At 37.8% G+C, this 15,647-nt stretch overlaps 1 protein-coding gene and 1 long non-coding RNA gene across 5 annotated transcripts in view; one reads left to right on the forward strand and one right to left on the reverse strand.

The window, feature by feature from the left end:
- The window catches only part of plppr1 (phospholipid phosphatase related 1), a 56,353-nt gene that overhangs the window by 23,378 nt on the left and 17,328 nt on the right, over positions 1-15,647 (forward strand). For all 3 annotated transcript variants that reach the window (XM_042509927.1, XM_042509928.1, XM_042509925.1), the window contains exon 3: positions 7,517-7,705. In XM_042509927.1, coding sequence (XP_042365861.1) covers positions 7,517-7,705 — 189 coding nt within the window. The remainder of the gene's footprint in view (positions 1-7,516; positions 7,706-15,647) is intronic.
- Positions 7,635-10,312, reverse strand: LOC121960278. 2 transcript variants are annotated; one of them, XR_006106954.1, is made up of 3 exons: positions 10,272-10,312; positions 8,288-8,445; positions 7,635-7,700 (listed from the first exon to the last, which is right to left on the reverse strand). It is a non-coding gene; the product is annotated as an uncharacterized LOC121960278 (long non-coding RNA). The 2 variants fall into 2 exon arrangements; XR_006106953.1 differs by having other exon boundaries at positions 8,288-8,507; positions 10,272-10,299.

The raw sequence follows: 15,647 nt of genomic DNA on the forward strand, positions 1-15,647 counted from the left end.
GCTTATATCCTGAGTGGCTTGATTGCAGTTGATTGTTTGCAGGTGATCACTCTGGCTGGGAGCAGCTCCTAATAGACACACCCTTTTTGATGAGGGAACTAGGCCGATGCCTATTTCCATGTTGCCCTCCATACCCATTCTCTTCTGTCCTTTTGCCTCTTTTCTGTCCTTTTTTCAGCTCTGTGTCAGCAATTTTTGTAGATTCCTCTTGGATGTGTGCTACCAGTGGTTTTGAACCTGGTTGCTACTTTTTAAATGAAGTCCCAACCTGTGGGGGTACAGGCCCATGAAAGTCCCAACCACAGCTAAATAAGGAGAAAATGAGAAAATACAGGCAGAGGGCAGCGTATCTGCAGATAAATATTTCCACACACTTCTAGTGGGTCATAAGTGATGATTGAGGTTTGCACAGCATACCTATAAGACTAATGCCTAAAGACTAATTAATCTGCAAATGTGCAATGCTGTTTTAATCGAATTTGTGGCCACGTACTGCGTTTGTGTATGTGACCCATTAAGGCAGCAGAAGGAGATTTCATACTGCAGGCCCAGTTTAAGAATGGGATTGTTATGACTTTTGTTAAGTTTAAAAAATAGATAATAATGTGGTGATCTTGACTCAACAAAGTTTACTTTGAGTTAAACTTCACCTGAGGAAAGTATCTATAACATTACAGTCTTTAGAACTAGTTATATTCAATCCACACAGAGACAGGTGACCTTTATAGGAAGTGAGAAGTAGATAGAATAAGACACATACAATATAAATAACTGCATGTGGGGCTGAATGAAAAACAGGCATAAAAGTCTTTGCAGTCTGACCCAGACGTACCCTTGAATGGCATAAGATGCTGTATGTAACATAACAATGAGCCTGCATCAAGAAAAGGACGTCTTTGTTATACCTGGAATTTTTTTTATTTGAAACTATTTAATACAACAGTTAATAATTTCATTTTTGAGTAAAGACTGTAAAAGACAGACTCTAGTTTAACAGCTGATTATTCATTATTACACTCTAGCGTTTTGCATAGAAAAAACAGAAATGAGAAGCTGCCTCGTGTGTCACTTAAAGACAATTTTGACAACAGAAGTGTAGCATCATGGTCTAAATCCGGGCAAGCCAGACTAAGATGCCCATTTCTGTCAGTCTCTTTTTCCAGTCTACTAACACAACATGACAGTGAAATGAAAATCTAGGACTTGGTGTAGGATTTATATAACGTTTTCCTGGTTGTTTTCAGGGTGTGAAGGAGGAGATGGGCGGTGGGACTGACAGTAAAAAGATTGCAAAGTGGAGGAGACGTGGAAGGGAAGAGACTGGGAGCGCAGGGGAGTGATGGATAAAAATTTAATTGGGTTTGGGGTTTTATTATGATTAAATTGGCTGCGTAGAAAGCAATTACAATCATAGAACTAACGAATATTGCAAAGTGGTTACAAATCTGTCAGAAAAGCAAACATACAGTAACTCGGTCATGACTAAACCTATAGGCTATGGTACTATGGTAACACCCCCAAAGCCAGTATGGGGGACGGGCTATCACACCTTTGGAACAGTACGTACACATCCAGCATGCACAGAGCATATTAGCATTCATTTGGAGTCATGTCTCTGTCCACCTGATAAAAATAAGTTTAATATTCACTCTCCTTTCAGCTCTGGTTTGATCTGCACCAACTGCTTAAGGAAATATTTGGTTCTTTAGCTGCTAAATGCTCCTCTACTAGCCTGCTTGGACCTGATATTAGCATGCATTATGGGTGATCAGATAACAAGTGGACGGCGCTAAATACAAGTGTAAATAACCACCACAAGTGGTCTGCTGGCGATGCATGATAGACATGTGTGTACAGCGATGTGTCTTGGCTATTCACTTGTGTTCGGATCACTAAAAATGCATGTCAGTACCAGGTCTAAAGAGGCTCTAAGTTCACCAGATAGCTGATAACTCTGTCTGCATTTGGTGTTAGGTAGCAAACAGTGGATTAACCAGAGCATTTTTGCAGAAAATGTCTTCCTGGTGTAGCTGAAAACAAACTTGCTGAGAGCAGTCAATCAAGTCATCCCCAGTAAGGTTGTGATAATATGCTTAAAAATGCTATAAATGAGCTGAGGGGAAATGCAGAATCGGATGATGATTCTCTGTGGGTATGAGCAACCTCTGTATCGTCACAAGCAGTCATGTGATCCAGTTTTAATTTGAAAATATTGATCAGTGCAGTTTCAAGGTTGAGAAAGTTGGAGATTTATCTTTGTTAGAGGCGTAAGTAATTGATTTGTAATGGTGGCAGTAGGTAATTCTTGTCCACTCCTCTGAAGTGATACACTTACCCAAAAGGCACTGAGAAATGTAGCATGTTAGCACTCAACAGCGAGGCTGCACCAAAATGCCCTGCCAGAGTCTCTGGTAAAAGAAGTGAATTGTACCCTCCAAGTGAGGAAGATAATGGCGTGCTGCAGTATCTTTGTATAACCATTTTACGACAGCCAGTCTCGTCAGTCTGCCCTTCACACAGCTAATGCAGCATGACGCCGGCTGGGGAGTGAATATAATGGAGACACAAGTTATGCTTTACAGAGAAAGGGACACTTGTCCAGGTGTAGAACTGTCACAAAAAAAGCCAGCTCATAAAAAAATTACAGAAATGGCCACCGGCCTTCAGTGATTACACTGCACCATTATTTTCATTTCAGTAGTGTTGGCCAGAGGTGGAGGAAGCACTCATATCTTTTACTTTAAAGAATTAGCAATGCTACAATGTAAAAATACATTTAAAGTAACAAAAAAGTGCTTATTGTGCAGAATGTCCCATGCTCTTTTCAAAGCAAGACCCTATTGACAAAAGCAGTAATTTGACGTCACTGAACACTGGAGCTGCTGGTCCACAGCGGCCTTGATTAGTTTATTTGTGTTATGGTGTGATTTTTATTGTTTTAAAGGGTTTGATCAGATAATCAGAGTCATACAATAACACAAACAAACTGACTGATCAAGGGAATGGTAGACCAGCAGCTCCCATGTTGAGTGAGATAAAATTACTGATTTTGTCAATAGAGACTGGCTCTGAAGAGAGCATCGATGGGTTTTACTTTTAGTTCACTTCCAGTTGGAAAAGGCCATCTTTATATTTGGGGATTACTGAGCATGACTGGATAAATGAGACTTGGATTATACTCTGTGTGAGTTATGTGAGAGTTTGTAAATGGATAGTTTAATACAGTTTTGCTGTTGTTAAACGTAGATCCCTATGACTTTAATTCTCAGTTTATGGATTCTTTATTCACCATGGAGGCATGCGAGAAAAACAAAATTTTCTTGACAAAATCAATGCAACATTATGTGAGTAACTGACATATATATATATTATCATTTATGGTGTGAAGTATTCTTTTAAGAGGTTACAAAATAAATGTAGTACCTCAAAATTACATTTAAGTACAGTGCTTGAGTAAATTAAGTATATATTGACCTGACTCAGAACCAAGTGAGGTCTGTTACAGACAACAGGACGGACGAGAGAAGAGGAGAGTAAGATCACGCTGAACAAGCTCAAATTGCTTGTCTCTTGTGGCCTGTTTTGGTAATTTGCTACAGCCCAATGACTCTCATCACATCTAATAGCTCACTGCTTGTTTACGGCTCTCTCTGATTTATAGTTTGGAGAAGTAGATGGAGGCGGGGTGAGTGATAGAGGAAATATAAGTTTTATAGAGATCTAGAAGAGAGAGTGTGATTGGGATGAATGCAGGAGTGTAGAAATGGTTCAAGGGCATCTCGATCTTCCCCACAAGCTCATTGCTTTGCACCAATAGCCTTAACTTCTCAGGCTGAACCCAGGCTGGTTAATGCATACAAATGTGGTTGTGATTCAGCTCAAGGCAAGCTTTGGTATTTTTTTAAAATGCAAATGAGGTAAAGGTCAAATTAAATGAAATCACAGTAATAACAAAGTTCAACATGTGTACTCTAGTGTACACCCTCTTATTAATCTATCCAAGCCGTTTCAGGTATTTCCTTGTAAACCTGACATCCGTAGGTATGTGATCCCACAAGGTATTAACATGGCATTTCTGCAAGCGTAGGTATTTACATATTTTCAGAGGAGACCTATGAATAATGTTTTAGCCGATTACCGTGCTGCAGCGTGTTTGTGGAACAACATAGAATTAGGAAATTATCCCATATCTGTCTGTCTCTGTGATTTGGATGCTGTTTGTTGACAAGTAGCTTAAGGATGAAGGAGCGAGAGGATTTTTTTGATCAATTTGAAAACTTGTGTTCATTTGAGTGGCTTCACTTTGCTGTATGCTGTTATAAATATAGCCATGATCTGGCAAATTCGTGTGCAACCACGGATTATAGTTCCTCAGACCAGTCCTTGCTGATGCATGTCAAGTGTGTAAAAATGTTCTCCATGGCAGGGTACCTTTGTTATAACAGGAGAAAGAAAAAAATATTGCTAACTAGCTCAGTGTTATTCAGAAGTTGGCATAGAAACTGATAAAGCACACCACGCACACATACACACACACTCACACACAGACAAACACACACACACCTGGACATCTCCGCATGGCCATCTGTCACAAGTGTAGATCTGCCAACATTTCTCTCCTCTCCTCTGTAATCACAGTCGTGTTCTTGCCTTCACAGTCTGAACACCACCGACCATATTGTCCAGTCTGGTTCAAACTCCCTCCGTTTATTACAGAGGATAATATTTTTGCATTTGCAACTTGTCCGTTTAGTTAATTGGTAAAGGCTTATTGCTGCAATTCGTTGAAACAGCTCTAGTGTTTCACTTTTGTTGCAGTGTCTGACTCAAGACAGCCATGAGCTGTTTACCATTTGCTGCTGCAAGGGAAATGCATTTTAGGAATCATACGTCAGTGTATATTGTAACATACAACAAAAGTGCTATACAAGCCTAAATGTGGTGGCTTTTTACCCAAGCATGAGGATATCAAACAAAAAGTACACGGGCTCAAGTGCACAGGATGCATCTGTGATTGACAGCTGATCTGACTGATCTGTTTCAACTATAACATTTGTGTAAACTGAAAATGCACAGAAACTCTTACATAATGGTAATAATTTAACTTTCACAGAGGTAACTAAAAACTACTGCTTAAGATGATGTCAGTGGCCTGTTCAATTATCACCTGTAATCACTGGCTTGACAAGTTAAGAGGATGTCAATTTAAAAAAGGGAAGCTTTCCTAAAATGTTGGACATGATTTACGTGATTAATTGACAGTTGATGAATGGCTTGAAAAAGTGAGCTGCTACAAGTGTTAGGTAGTTCCAGGTACTCTCGAAAGACTACAAAAGTATGTGTTACTGTAACACCTTAATCTGTCTCGCCCTTAACCCTGGTCAGTACTCCAAACCAGTCTGAAATAGAGCTTGTGAGGTGTCATCACTGTTAGAAGACGGCGCTCTTATTAGTATAGTAGCTGATTCTAATGTTAAGGGAGTTGTATATGAAATCAGAGCATTTATATTGTGGCAAACCACAGTTGTCTATGTTTAAATATAGTTTGGGAATGTCAGAAACAAAATAAAACTCACCAATACAGTTTTAGTTAGTCAATGTTCCAAAAATCACCAACTCTGGTTTGGTCAGAAGATGTGAAAATGGGCTGGCTCTTTACACGCTGTTTTCCCTGTTGTCTAGTTGTTTTTTTACTCGTCCTTTAACGTCATCCCCACCACTCGCAGTCGCTATCTTTGTTAGTGCAGCTGCCTGTTGCACCAGCAGAGACTGATCTCTGGTGGTGCATGCTGTGCACTACATCACCTCAGTATTTCTGTCTCTTTTGAATAGAAGAAGTGTCTCTATTTAATTTTATTAGAAATCATACTATCAGAATTTTGGAATACTCTGGTATACTGTAGTACTGTGACTCTGCCGAAGCCGAGTGTGTGCCACAGTATATAGAGTAAATATTTGGTAGCACTAAAATTTATTTGAATAGCATGGATATCTTTTGCCATGGTTGGGATGCTGAACATTATGAATCTACTTTTGAGGTTATACTATCTTTTATTTGTTTATTTTTATGAGGTGTAAGCCTATATGACAATATATCAACAGGGGTCACTGAATTTTTTTAAGTGAAAGTCCACAACTCACAGTGGATGCATAAAAACAATTAAACACACTTGTTTTATTTCTTTGTTGTTTTAAACCACACTTGGCTCTTTGTAAGATATGATCAGTGAAATGTGTAACTTCAGATAGACATTTACACCAAACCCAACTCTTGATGCACAAAGTGTTCTCACAAAAACAGTCATAATCAGTGTTCTAGTTAGCAGAGGATGTTTAAAAATTAAAATAGTCCCAGCAGATTATGGAATATAGTCCTTGTACTGTATACAAAACAACCAAAGATGTGTGTCGTCCTTGTTTAGATACGATATGGCTCCATCTGCAGTAGTATTGTGACACCTGGTGTTGGAGAAAAGAATTACAGATGGCTGGTTTGGCTGTGTATCAAAAATCAGGAAGCATTAAGAACACTATTATTACTTCTATAAATAAAAACGCTTTTTTTCAACAAACAAATGTGAAAGGATAGTTAGACAAGAAAGCTTTTAAGACTTGTCTTATTTGTTTGTAACAGTCTACATCATGATATATTGTTAATTCTGTTCTTTTTTTCACATTTCATATTTTCGGTGTGATCACATGGAGCTGAGTAGATCTTACTCTGCTACTCTAATGTTAGCTTTACATGACTAATGTCTACATTTATTGGCAGTACCCACTTCTGACTAAGATCTCCCACTCATTCCACTTCTGGTGACATTATAGGACCTTTCTTCCAACTGGCTGCCTCTTTAGTTTTAAAATAAAGACAAACACACTCATCACTTTCCTTTGATATTAAAACACAGCACTTTGCCAGCTTGTTGGCTAGATTGGCTGCAGTATCGGCACATTAGTGGCTGAATGACACAAATGCAGATGACTAAGAATACCATATATATATCTAAAAAAAAAAAAAAGAAAAAAAAAGAAAAAAGGACTGCCTGAAGCCGATTCTGGAAAGAGAGCGAAAAGAGGCCAGAGACAAAAGATGATGTTAGAGGGATAAAAGGATGAGGGGGTGAGGGAGGAGAGGAGGTGGTAAGTGATGGTGGAGCTGGTGGTGGTGGTGATGGTGGCGGGGGGGCTTGTGCTCAACGAGCAAGTAGAAGAGAGAGAGAGCGAGAGAGGAAAAGAGATGGTTTTAGAGGATTTATGCGGTTGTTTTGTATTAAAAACCTGTTAGACACGTCACAGCTGAGAGAGGAGCGGAGTGATGTTCAGGGATCAGCTACAAAACAACTCATTTAAGGACTTTTGAACATTGAAAACTAAATCAAGGAGGACAGCCTTCACTGCCCTGGATATACAACTAACAAGCCTCCCTTTCCCCCTTCTTGTTCTTCTTCTTCTCCTCTTCTTTTTCAACTTTCTCTACTCTCTTGCTCTGTCTTGCTCCGACATGTTTTTCTTCCAGCTCGTCATCATGTCCGGCACGGTGTTGTTGGCCTACTACATGGAGTGCACGGACCTGTTCAGCGTGCATGTGCAGGGGTTCTTCTGCAATGATGCTGAGCTGATGAAGCCGTACCCTGGCACGGAGGAGTCCAGCTTTGTCCCCCCTCTCATCCTGTACTGCGTTGTTGCTGCTGCTCCCACTGCTATAGTGAGTAAAAAAAACAAACATTTTATGTGTATTTTACTGCAGTGTTTAAAACCTAGCGAGTGTGAAAAGCAGTAATCACATGTGGCATGAATGTGTTTATGCAGACTCTTTATCTGATTTGTTCTTTTATGAGCTACAACCACCAAAAATATGAAAAAAATCTAAGTATTTCACTAAGTATCATAATGTAGGTAGACTAAATTTACAATTAACATATCCCACATACTTAGCTAAATATGATATATCTTGGTGACAGCAGTTGTGAGTGCACGTACATTACTTCAGTGTTGAATATTGTAAGTTTACTTCAATAAATAGGCCATCTATCTACAGAGTAGAAATATGTTATCCGTTTGTGATCTACTGCAATTGTCTATCTTTCCTCGGTAAATTCCATTTTCTCAGCCAAAATATGGAAGAAAATGTCACAGCAAACTGTCTGACTGAACACCGTTTTGATTTTTTTTGTAAATCTGATAAGTTTGGTACCAATTTCACATGCTGAACTGTTGAATCTCAGTTTTGAACTTCATGCAGCATCTCTTAAACATAATTGCTGTGTTGCACGGCAAAACGTCATACCTAGTGCATCAGTGGAGTGTAGAGTCACGCTGTACAAGGAGCAGTGAATGTGGGCTGCATATGAGGACCAAATGTTTTCTTGGACTATGATGTGATTTCTTAAACAGTAGGTCCATGGAGGCGCTCAGTCATCCAGGCCACAGAGTAGCTCCCAGTAGCTAGAAGGAGAGCGAATTTTCAGTTGTGGGTTGTTTTACTACTCATCACGATTCCTTTAGTTCTGCTGAAAGAAAGAGACCCATGCGTCGGGGAAACTTCAGCATCCACAATACGTACAGTTGACTCAGAGCCTATAAGTAGAATGTAACTAATGTCACTGTCCTTTCTGAGGCAGCAACTAACAATTATTTTCATTTTTGATTAATCTTATGATTATTTCTCAATTAATCAATAATATTTGAAAAAAAAGAGAATTGTGAAAAATATAAAGAAGCCCAATATGATGTCCTCAAATGTCCCATTCTGTCCACAACCCAAAAATATTATGTACTCTTTACATGTAAAAATGAGGTGGTGGTGTGGTTGAGGACTGTCTTTATCAAATGAAACTCAAAAAAAAAAAAAAAAAACACTGGCAAAACAAATGCATTTGAGAAGATGTAATTAAAGAATTTTGACTTACTCTACCTACCTGAAATACTCAAACTAATTAATCAATTATCAAGTGAGTTGTCTATTGATTTAATAGCTGACATCTCACTGATAAATCTTTTCAGATCACATCATTTCTCAGCTGTTGTTGAATAGAAAAAATCAAATATTAAATACATACAACACACTAACTCTTCAGCAACTTATGTAGAGTATTCACATTGAAAAAAAGACAAAATAAAGTAAACTCAAGCCAAAGTGTCCATAAATATGGTTGATTTTTCAGTGTGTTGTTTTCCCAAAATGCAATGCATATCTCTTTTTAAATGTATTTTTTAAACAAATTTTCAAGCAATTTTCTCGTACTTTTTGCAATTTTTTTTCTTCTGTTCATTGCCCTCTTCTTATGATTTTGAAAGAAATAAACAATGACAATTGGTATGTAGCACATGCTGTGTAGGATTAGTATGTACAGCTGCATTGATTTGGGACAAGCATTCATATTGACGTGACATTGCAGGAAAACAACAGCTAAGCTCAATGGGCTTTTTTCACAGCAGATATTTATACTTGCCACAGCAGGAAGCACAGGTGTAATTAAAACTGTTAACGACGGCTCAGTGAACCAGCAGCCCTCATTAATGTTATTAATTACACCTGTGGTACCTGCCTGACATTTGCAAATATCTCAGAAGGAAAATATCTGTTAAAATCATTTTTCTGAACACTTCATGACCAAGAAATTTAAGTTTTGTTCAAGCTGTTTTTTGTAAATCTGAGTGACAAAAAAAGGGCGAAGGCAACATGTGCTTTGCTGATTTTAACTCTTCATACTGTAGTAGCAACAAGCTGCCACCAGGTGTCAGTTTAGCTCCATGTTCTTCGACTCCAGCAGCACACCAGACCGGGCACCATATGCCTCTATGCCCCTGGGTCAGTTCATTATTAAACCTGTGTCAGAGATTTTTTCGAACACCTCCTGAAGAGTGTTTGCATGTGTCTGTTTAATATAATTCATTTTTTTCATGTTTGAAACGGGCCATATGTGATGGAAAGAAAGCATCAACCCCAGAATACAGATAGAGTTTGGTTCGGTGTGTTTGAAATAGCTGGCGCTTCATGGTCAGACCCAGGCCTCAGCATATCATAGAATCATGCAGTGCATTAATGAATCAAGTATGCGGTGGAAAATACTATGGTAACAAAAAATACTCTATTTTAAAGGTTTAAGTTGGCAGGTGTTGACCGTAAAGGTGGTTTGATACTCACTAAAGTATTCAAGCAAAAATCCTATTCACCTAAATTATACAATTGACCATTCTTGTCCTTTTTGGGACGTCCATTATTACATTATTATGTTTTGGTTCATTTAATTCAATAAATTTAACCTTACTTGAGAAGTCCCATCCACTGCTGTTAGATGTGTAAGTGTGCAACAATGGACCGTTTTCACAGCACACATTTTGACTTGTCATTGTAACAAAAGCACAGGTGAAATTGATAACATTAACGATGGCTCAGGTCAATAAGTGTCTCAGAAAGCTTTTCTAGTGAGCAAGCATGCACAATACCAGAGCATCCTCTTAGCTATCAATAACATTATTGAATACACCTGTGCTTTTCCTACTATTATATGTCATAATGACTGCAGTAAAAAGGGTCTATTATAATAATATAATAATATAAAATATTGAACAGATGAATGTTATGAAACCATTGTAATTCACCAATATCTAAAGAATACAGTACTGTATAGTTGCCAATTAACTGCAGCCAAAGCGGGATAAGTCCATTAGACATTATGACTAAACCAGCAATGTTTTTTAAATATATTTTTTTTACGATTTTTGTGAACCAGTCAGATCTTTTTTGTTAAATCTGTTGTTTCTCATCAGCTGTCTTATCCAGATCAATTTTTTCATTGTGTGTACTGTGTATTGTTACTTTGACCACTGTGTTTAACACAAGTGAATAGGGTAACACTTTTTACTTTCATGTTGATGACTTATATTGAGACAATTATTTTTTGTATAACACATTTTCATAAATTCTATCTTAAAATACACCATGATGATGCATTGTATGATGCATTATCTAAGTAAATATGCACTAGCTTACATACATTTCAAAATAGAAATCTGAACATTGGATAATGGCAGGTTCAAAGTTCTTGTTAAATTTATTTGACATACCAGAGTCAAAGGTTTTTACTGAGGGATTTTTTCAATATTTCTTTTATCACTGATAATAATAATATGATATAATAATCATAATAATAATAATAATAATAATAATGATAATACAGGAATATAACAAAGAATCTGAACTAAAATTACCACTTAAATATGTGTTTTGGACATTTGCTTTCCACTAGTCTGAAAGAAGACATGTTATGAAAGTGAAACCAAACCTCAAATCTCAAAATTGTCCATTTCAGGTTTTCACCTAGGCTTCCTCCCCTTAAGTCAGGTTTTGAAAATTATGTCTACAAGATTGCAGCATTTGTTTCCTGAATTAATAGCATTACACAATGACATGATTTCCTGATGTGCTCTTTCTAAAAGAGAGGGAATGTTTAGGATATCAACATAAAGAGTCCCAAATCTCAGACATAAGCAGGTCCCAATCAAATGTGCCATTACAGCCACATCACGCACACTTATCTGTGGTGTGAAATGAACCTTTCCTATTCTTACACTATCATTTTATGAACTGTATACTGTAAGCAGGATTTTTAAATGTAGTTATAACAGACTTCTTCAGTAACCTCTGAACCACTGGAGTATGTCTTAATTTGTTGATGTCATTATGAAATGGTGTAATTTGGTGTGTCTTTCTTGGTCGAGTAAGTTATGTTCAATCGAATGCTTCACGGCAAATCTAAAATTTAGTTTAAACTGTGGAGAGCCATGAAAAGGCTTTTAGCAGTGCACTGTAGTATGTGTCCCATTTTATATCCCAGGTCCCTCTCCAAACAGACATCTTCCTTTTCTATTACAATTTCAAGAAGCACTTAATCTGGGATGTGATCATAAAAGATGTCTGGTTTCTGGACACACGCCATGCATTTATTTGTAATGAGATATTACCGTTCTGCTGCCTCTTTGTGTCTCCCGCTTTTTGTGTTTATTATCTGGGACACTTCGTTCTTTGCTCTCGGGCTCTAAACATTGAGTGCAGTTGCTGGTGTGTTAGTCTGAAGTAAAACCTGAATTATTGTCACTTTTATTGAACAAGTAAAGCACGTCCTGTAGCTCGCATTCCCTCCTCTGAGCTAATTGGTGTGCAGACGCATCAGCAGTCCGAAGTGTTACACATCTACACACTCTGACATACACAATAGAATGAAATAAATTAGTTTAAAATCCGGAAGAGTGCTCTGATTGGCCAGGAAATGTGACAGACAGTATTATTCACAGCTGATTTGGTTGGAGTGCATCTGTGTGCGGTTTTGACAGACTCTTCTGCACTGATTAACTTCACAAAGAAAGAAAAGAAAATATAATTAAAGACTGACTGAAAAATAACTTTTTTCTTTATTTTTCATGTGTTAAATGTCTTTTACGGATGCACAATTTAAGTTTTTGTGTTTCTATTTTTATGTAAAACTCATTAAATCCAAATCCTTTCTTCCTTTTTCCTCCTTGTGTCTGATCACACACCCCTCCTCACTGAGTGCTGTGTCAGCTGTTCAACTTTTGTTTAACACTGCTGGTCGTCTCCCGTATTTCAGTCTCTTCTCTCTCTCTCTCTCTCATTGGCCTATATGTGGCCTTCATCTCTATCCATCCGCATGCTATCCCAAACTTTTTAATTGTGCCCTTTGAGAGTGCTGTGTCAGGTGCTAACATTGTGCTTCACACTGTACATCGCTCTGTCGCCGCATGCGTCATAAACTAGAGAAGCAGCCAATCAGAATTAATGATGACAGGACTGGGATGTTGGCCAATTAGCAAAGAGGCAGTAATTTATTCAGTGTTCCACATGGGCGGACCAATGGGAGGCTGTGGAGGTTAGAGAGGTCGTATTCATACAACGGTCGGTAAACCTGTTCAGCCATGGAGGGGCATCAGATAGTTGATCCTTCATCCTCAACATAATGAAAACGTGGTGTTGTTATCGTCTGTCAAGTGTGGATCCAACAGAAACAGGTGGCTGACTAATGTTAGGTACCGAGCTAACCACCGTGACTGAATGAAGAAGCTTCTTAAGATGAACTCTCTCTAAAGAGCAACATCAGTGAAGGATGGTGTTGAAGTTTAAGAACTCCAATGCATTTTTTCCATACTAGTTAAGGTCCTTTATGGCTAATTTTACTTACTGTGTGTATTGGTAGCAATACTGAAAATAATTGACTCATTAGAAAGACATTAAAAGAGCATTAATTGATTTTTATTCTACTTCAGGGAAGCATAACAAGCTGTAAACACAATAACTTTACATTCAGGGAATGTGTCAATGTAGAGGTAGACATGGAGCAGCATTAGCATTTAGGCTTTGGCAGTATCAAGGAATTATGGTATACCAGGGTATTTAAAAAATCTAAAGGTATGGATTTCAATAACATCAAAAATACAGATGCAGTTAGTCTCTACTGTTCAAACAGACAGCTTAGCTAAGAAAAATGGTGACTGCGAGTGCTGGGGATAACATAAAAGGGACAAGTAAAAAAGAAAAAATACGCTAATTGCATAGTAGAAACAAAGTATTGTAGGTGAGACAATGACATACATGCCACAAAGACTGTCATCACTAGCAGCTCAGCTTTTATGTTTATTTATGATTTTTTTACAACATTTATAAAACCCTCATAAAACCCGCCGAAAAAACGACCGGGACATGAGGTCCACTCGGCAAGCAGCTTATTAGTCATTACCTGTACTTACGTTTATTGCAAAACAACGCCCTCTAGTGGCTGTAGTAATTATATCAGGAGCAGGCGAGGAATTTAAGTGATGTAGCATAAAAAGCAACAAAGTCTGCTGAGTGTTGTTCAAATATGAAAAAGGCCCTGTTGAGTGGTGGAAAGGGTCAAACAAACACAGGACTTTTACCTGGTAGAGCTTTTTTTGTCCATAAGTCAATGTTGACTTATTTTAATAACAACATAGCTTACTATGTAAGTATGTGTAGCATGCTACACGAGTTACACGTGTGACATGTTGTACACAATGTATGTCATATGACATACATCTAGTCATGTTAGTGACAAAAGTACTTATATAATGCCAAATCATGATGTCCTTACCCTAACCATGTACTTTTGTTGCATAAACCTAACCATGCAGTTTTTAAGTGGAACTCCAACTGTTTCATGAAGTTAAGGAAGTGTTTAAAACTTTGACTATTTGAACAGTGATGTGTGTTGTTTTGAGGATGGCCATGTAAGTCATTTTGGAAGTCAGTTTATATTGACCTTTTCTGTCATTTGTCCTTGTCCTTTTGGGGAAATTTTTAGTCAGCTACTACATTGTTCTACTAATGTGTTACATATTTCCACATGAACCTTATTCATACTAGATTACTAAGACTTGTTTTTATTAAAAATTGAAAAGATTATCACACATATTTAACAGATTGTAAACTGTAACATTGAAGACAAGTTTTCTGCTGCCTCAGGCTGCTTGATTATTTTTCAAAAATCTCTACTTTTGGCAGTCAGTATGATGGAACGAACCACTCCATGAATCATTTATGCTTCTCCACAGGGGCTGGTTGTCACATTTAATATGTGAGTGGATAAAAACGTGAATAGGGTGAAACACACATACAAAAAAAGGTGCTCCTAAATACTGTGGGCAGCCAGTATCTGTCAGTTTAATGTCACAGGTACTGAATTTTATGGACTTTCAAGGGTACTGCGGACCTGAGTGCCCATAAATTTCTTACACTCTTGGATGGGTCACTGTTATTAAGATAGCAGATGAACAAGGAGTCTGTTCTTTTCATTTCATGTCAGGCAAATGACTCCCTAAGAATTAGATCAGCATGTTCTTTTTTGGTATCTGTTGTTCAACCTTTTCATTTTCTGCAGACACCACACAGTTTTCACTGAATGCCAAGATGTCTTCAGTTTCCTGACATGGTACATTCACAGATAGTTGTTTTCAGTCAGTTTAGTTAAGTTTTTATGACATTTGTGTAAAGGAGAGTTGGGTTTACATGAGTTAAAATGAAACGATCAGTCAGTGGTAACTAACCTTTTTAGCAATCAGGCTGACTCAAGTCTAGAGAGACAAATACTTAAGTACAATGACTAGTTGCATTGAAATGCTAAAATCATCATTATGCCTCTGCACCTGAAATAGCAGTGACTGAATTCAATGTTTTCAGGGTGTTCATCCCAATGAACTGCTTAAAATTCGGTGGTCTCTGTAACCTTGTGTCTATCTCATTCTTGTGAACGCAATATTTCAAGAATACCTTGATAGAATTTCCTCAGATTTGGCACCAACGTCTATTTGAACTCACAATAAGCTGATTCCATTTTGGAGGTCAAAGGTCAAGGTCACTGTGACCTTACATCATTCTCATTCTTGCGAAAGTAAAATCTCAAGAGCACCTTGAGGGAATTTCCTCAAAAATGGCAAATGTTCACATGGACTCAGCAATGAACTGAAGAATTTGTTGGTCAGAAGTCACTGTGACCAAACAAAACACTGTATGTTTTTGGCAGCAACTCAATAATTCATACCCTAATTATGACAAAATTCACACAAATGTCCAATAGGATAAAATGTAGTGATGACATTATATATCCAATGGGTCA

This window comes from Plectropomus leopardus, chromosome 20 (assembly GCF_008729295.1).
Source record: "Plectropomus leopardus isolate mb chromosome 20, YSFRI_Pleo_2.0, whole genome shotgun sequence".
Lineage (NCBI taxonomy): Eukaryota > Metazoa > Chordata > Actinopteri > Perciformes > Serranidae > Plectropomus > Plectropomus leopardus.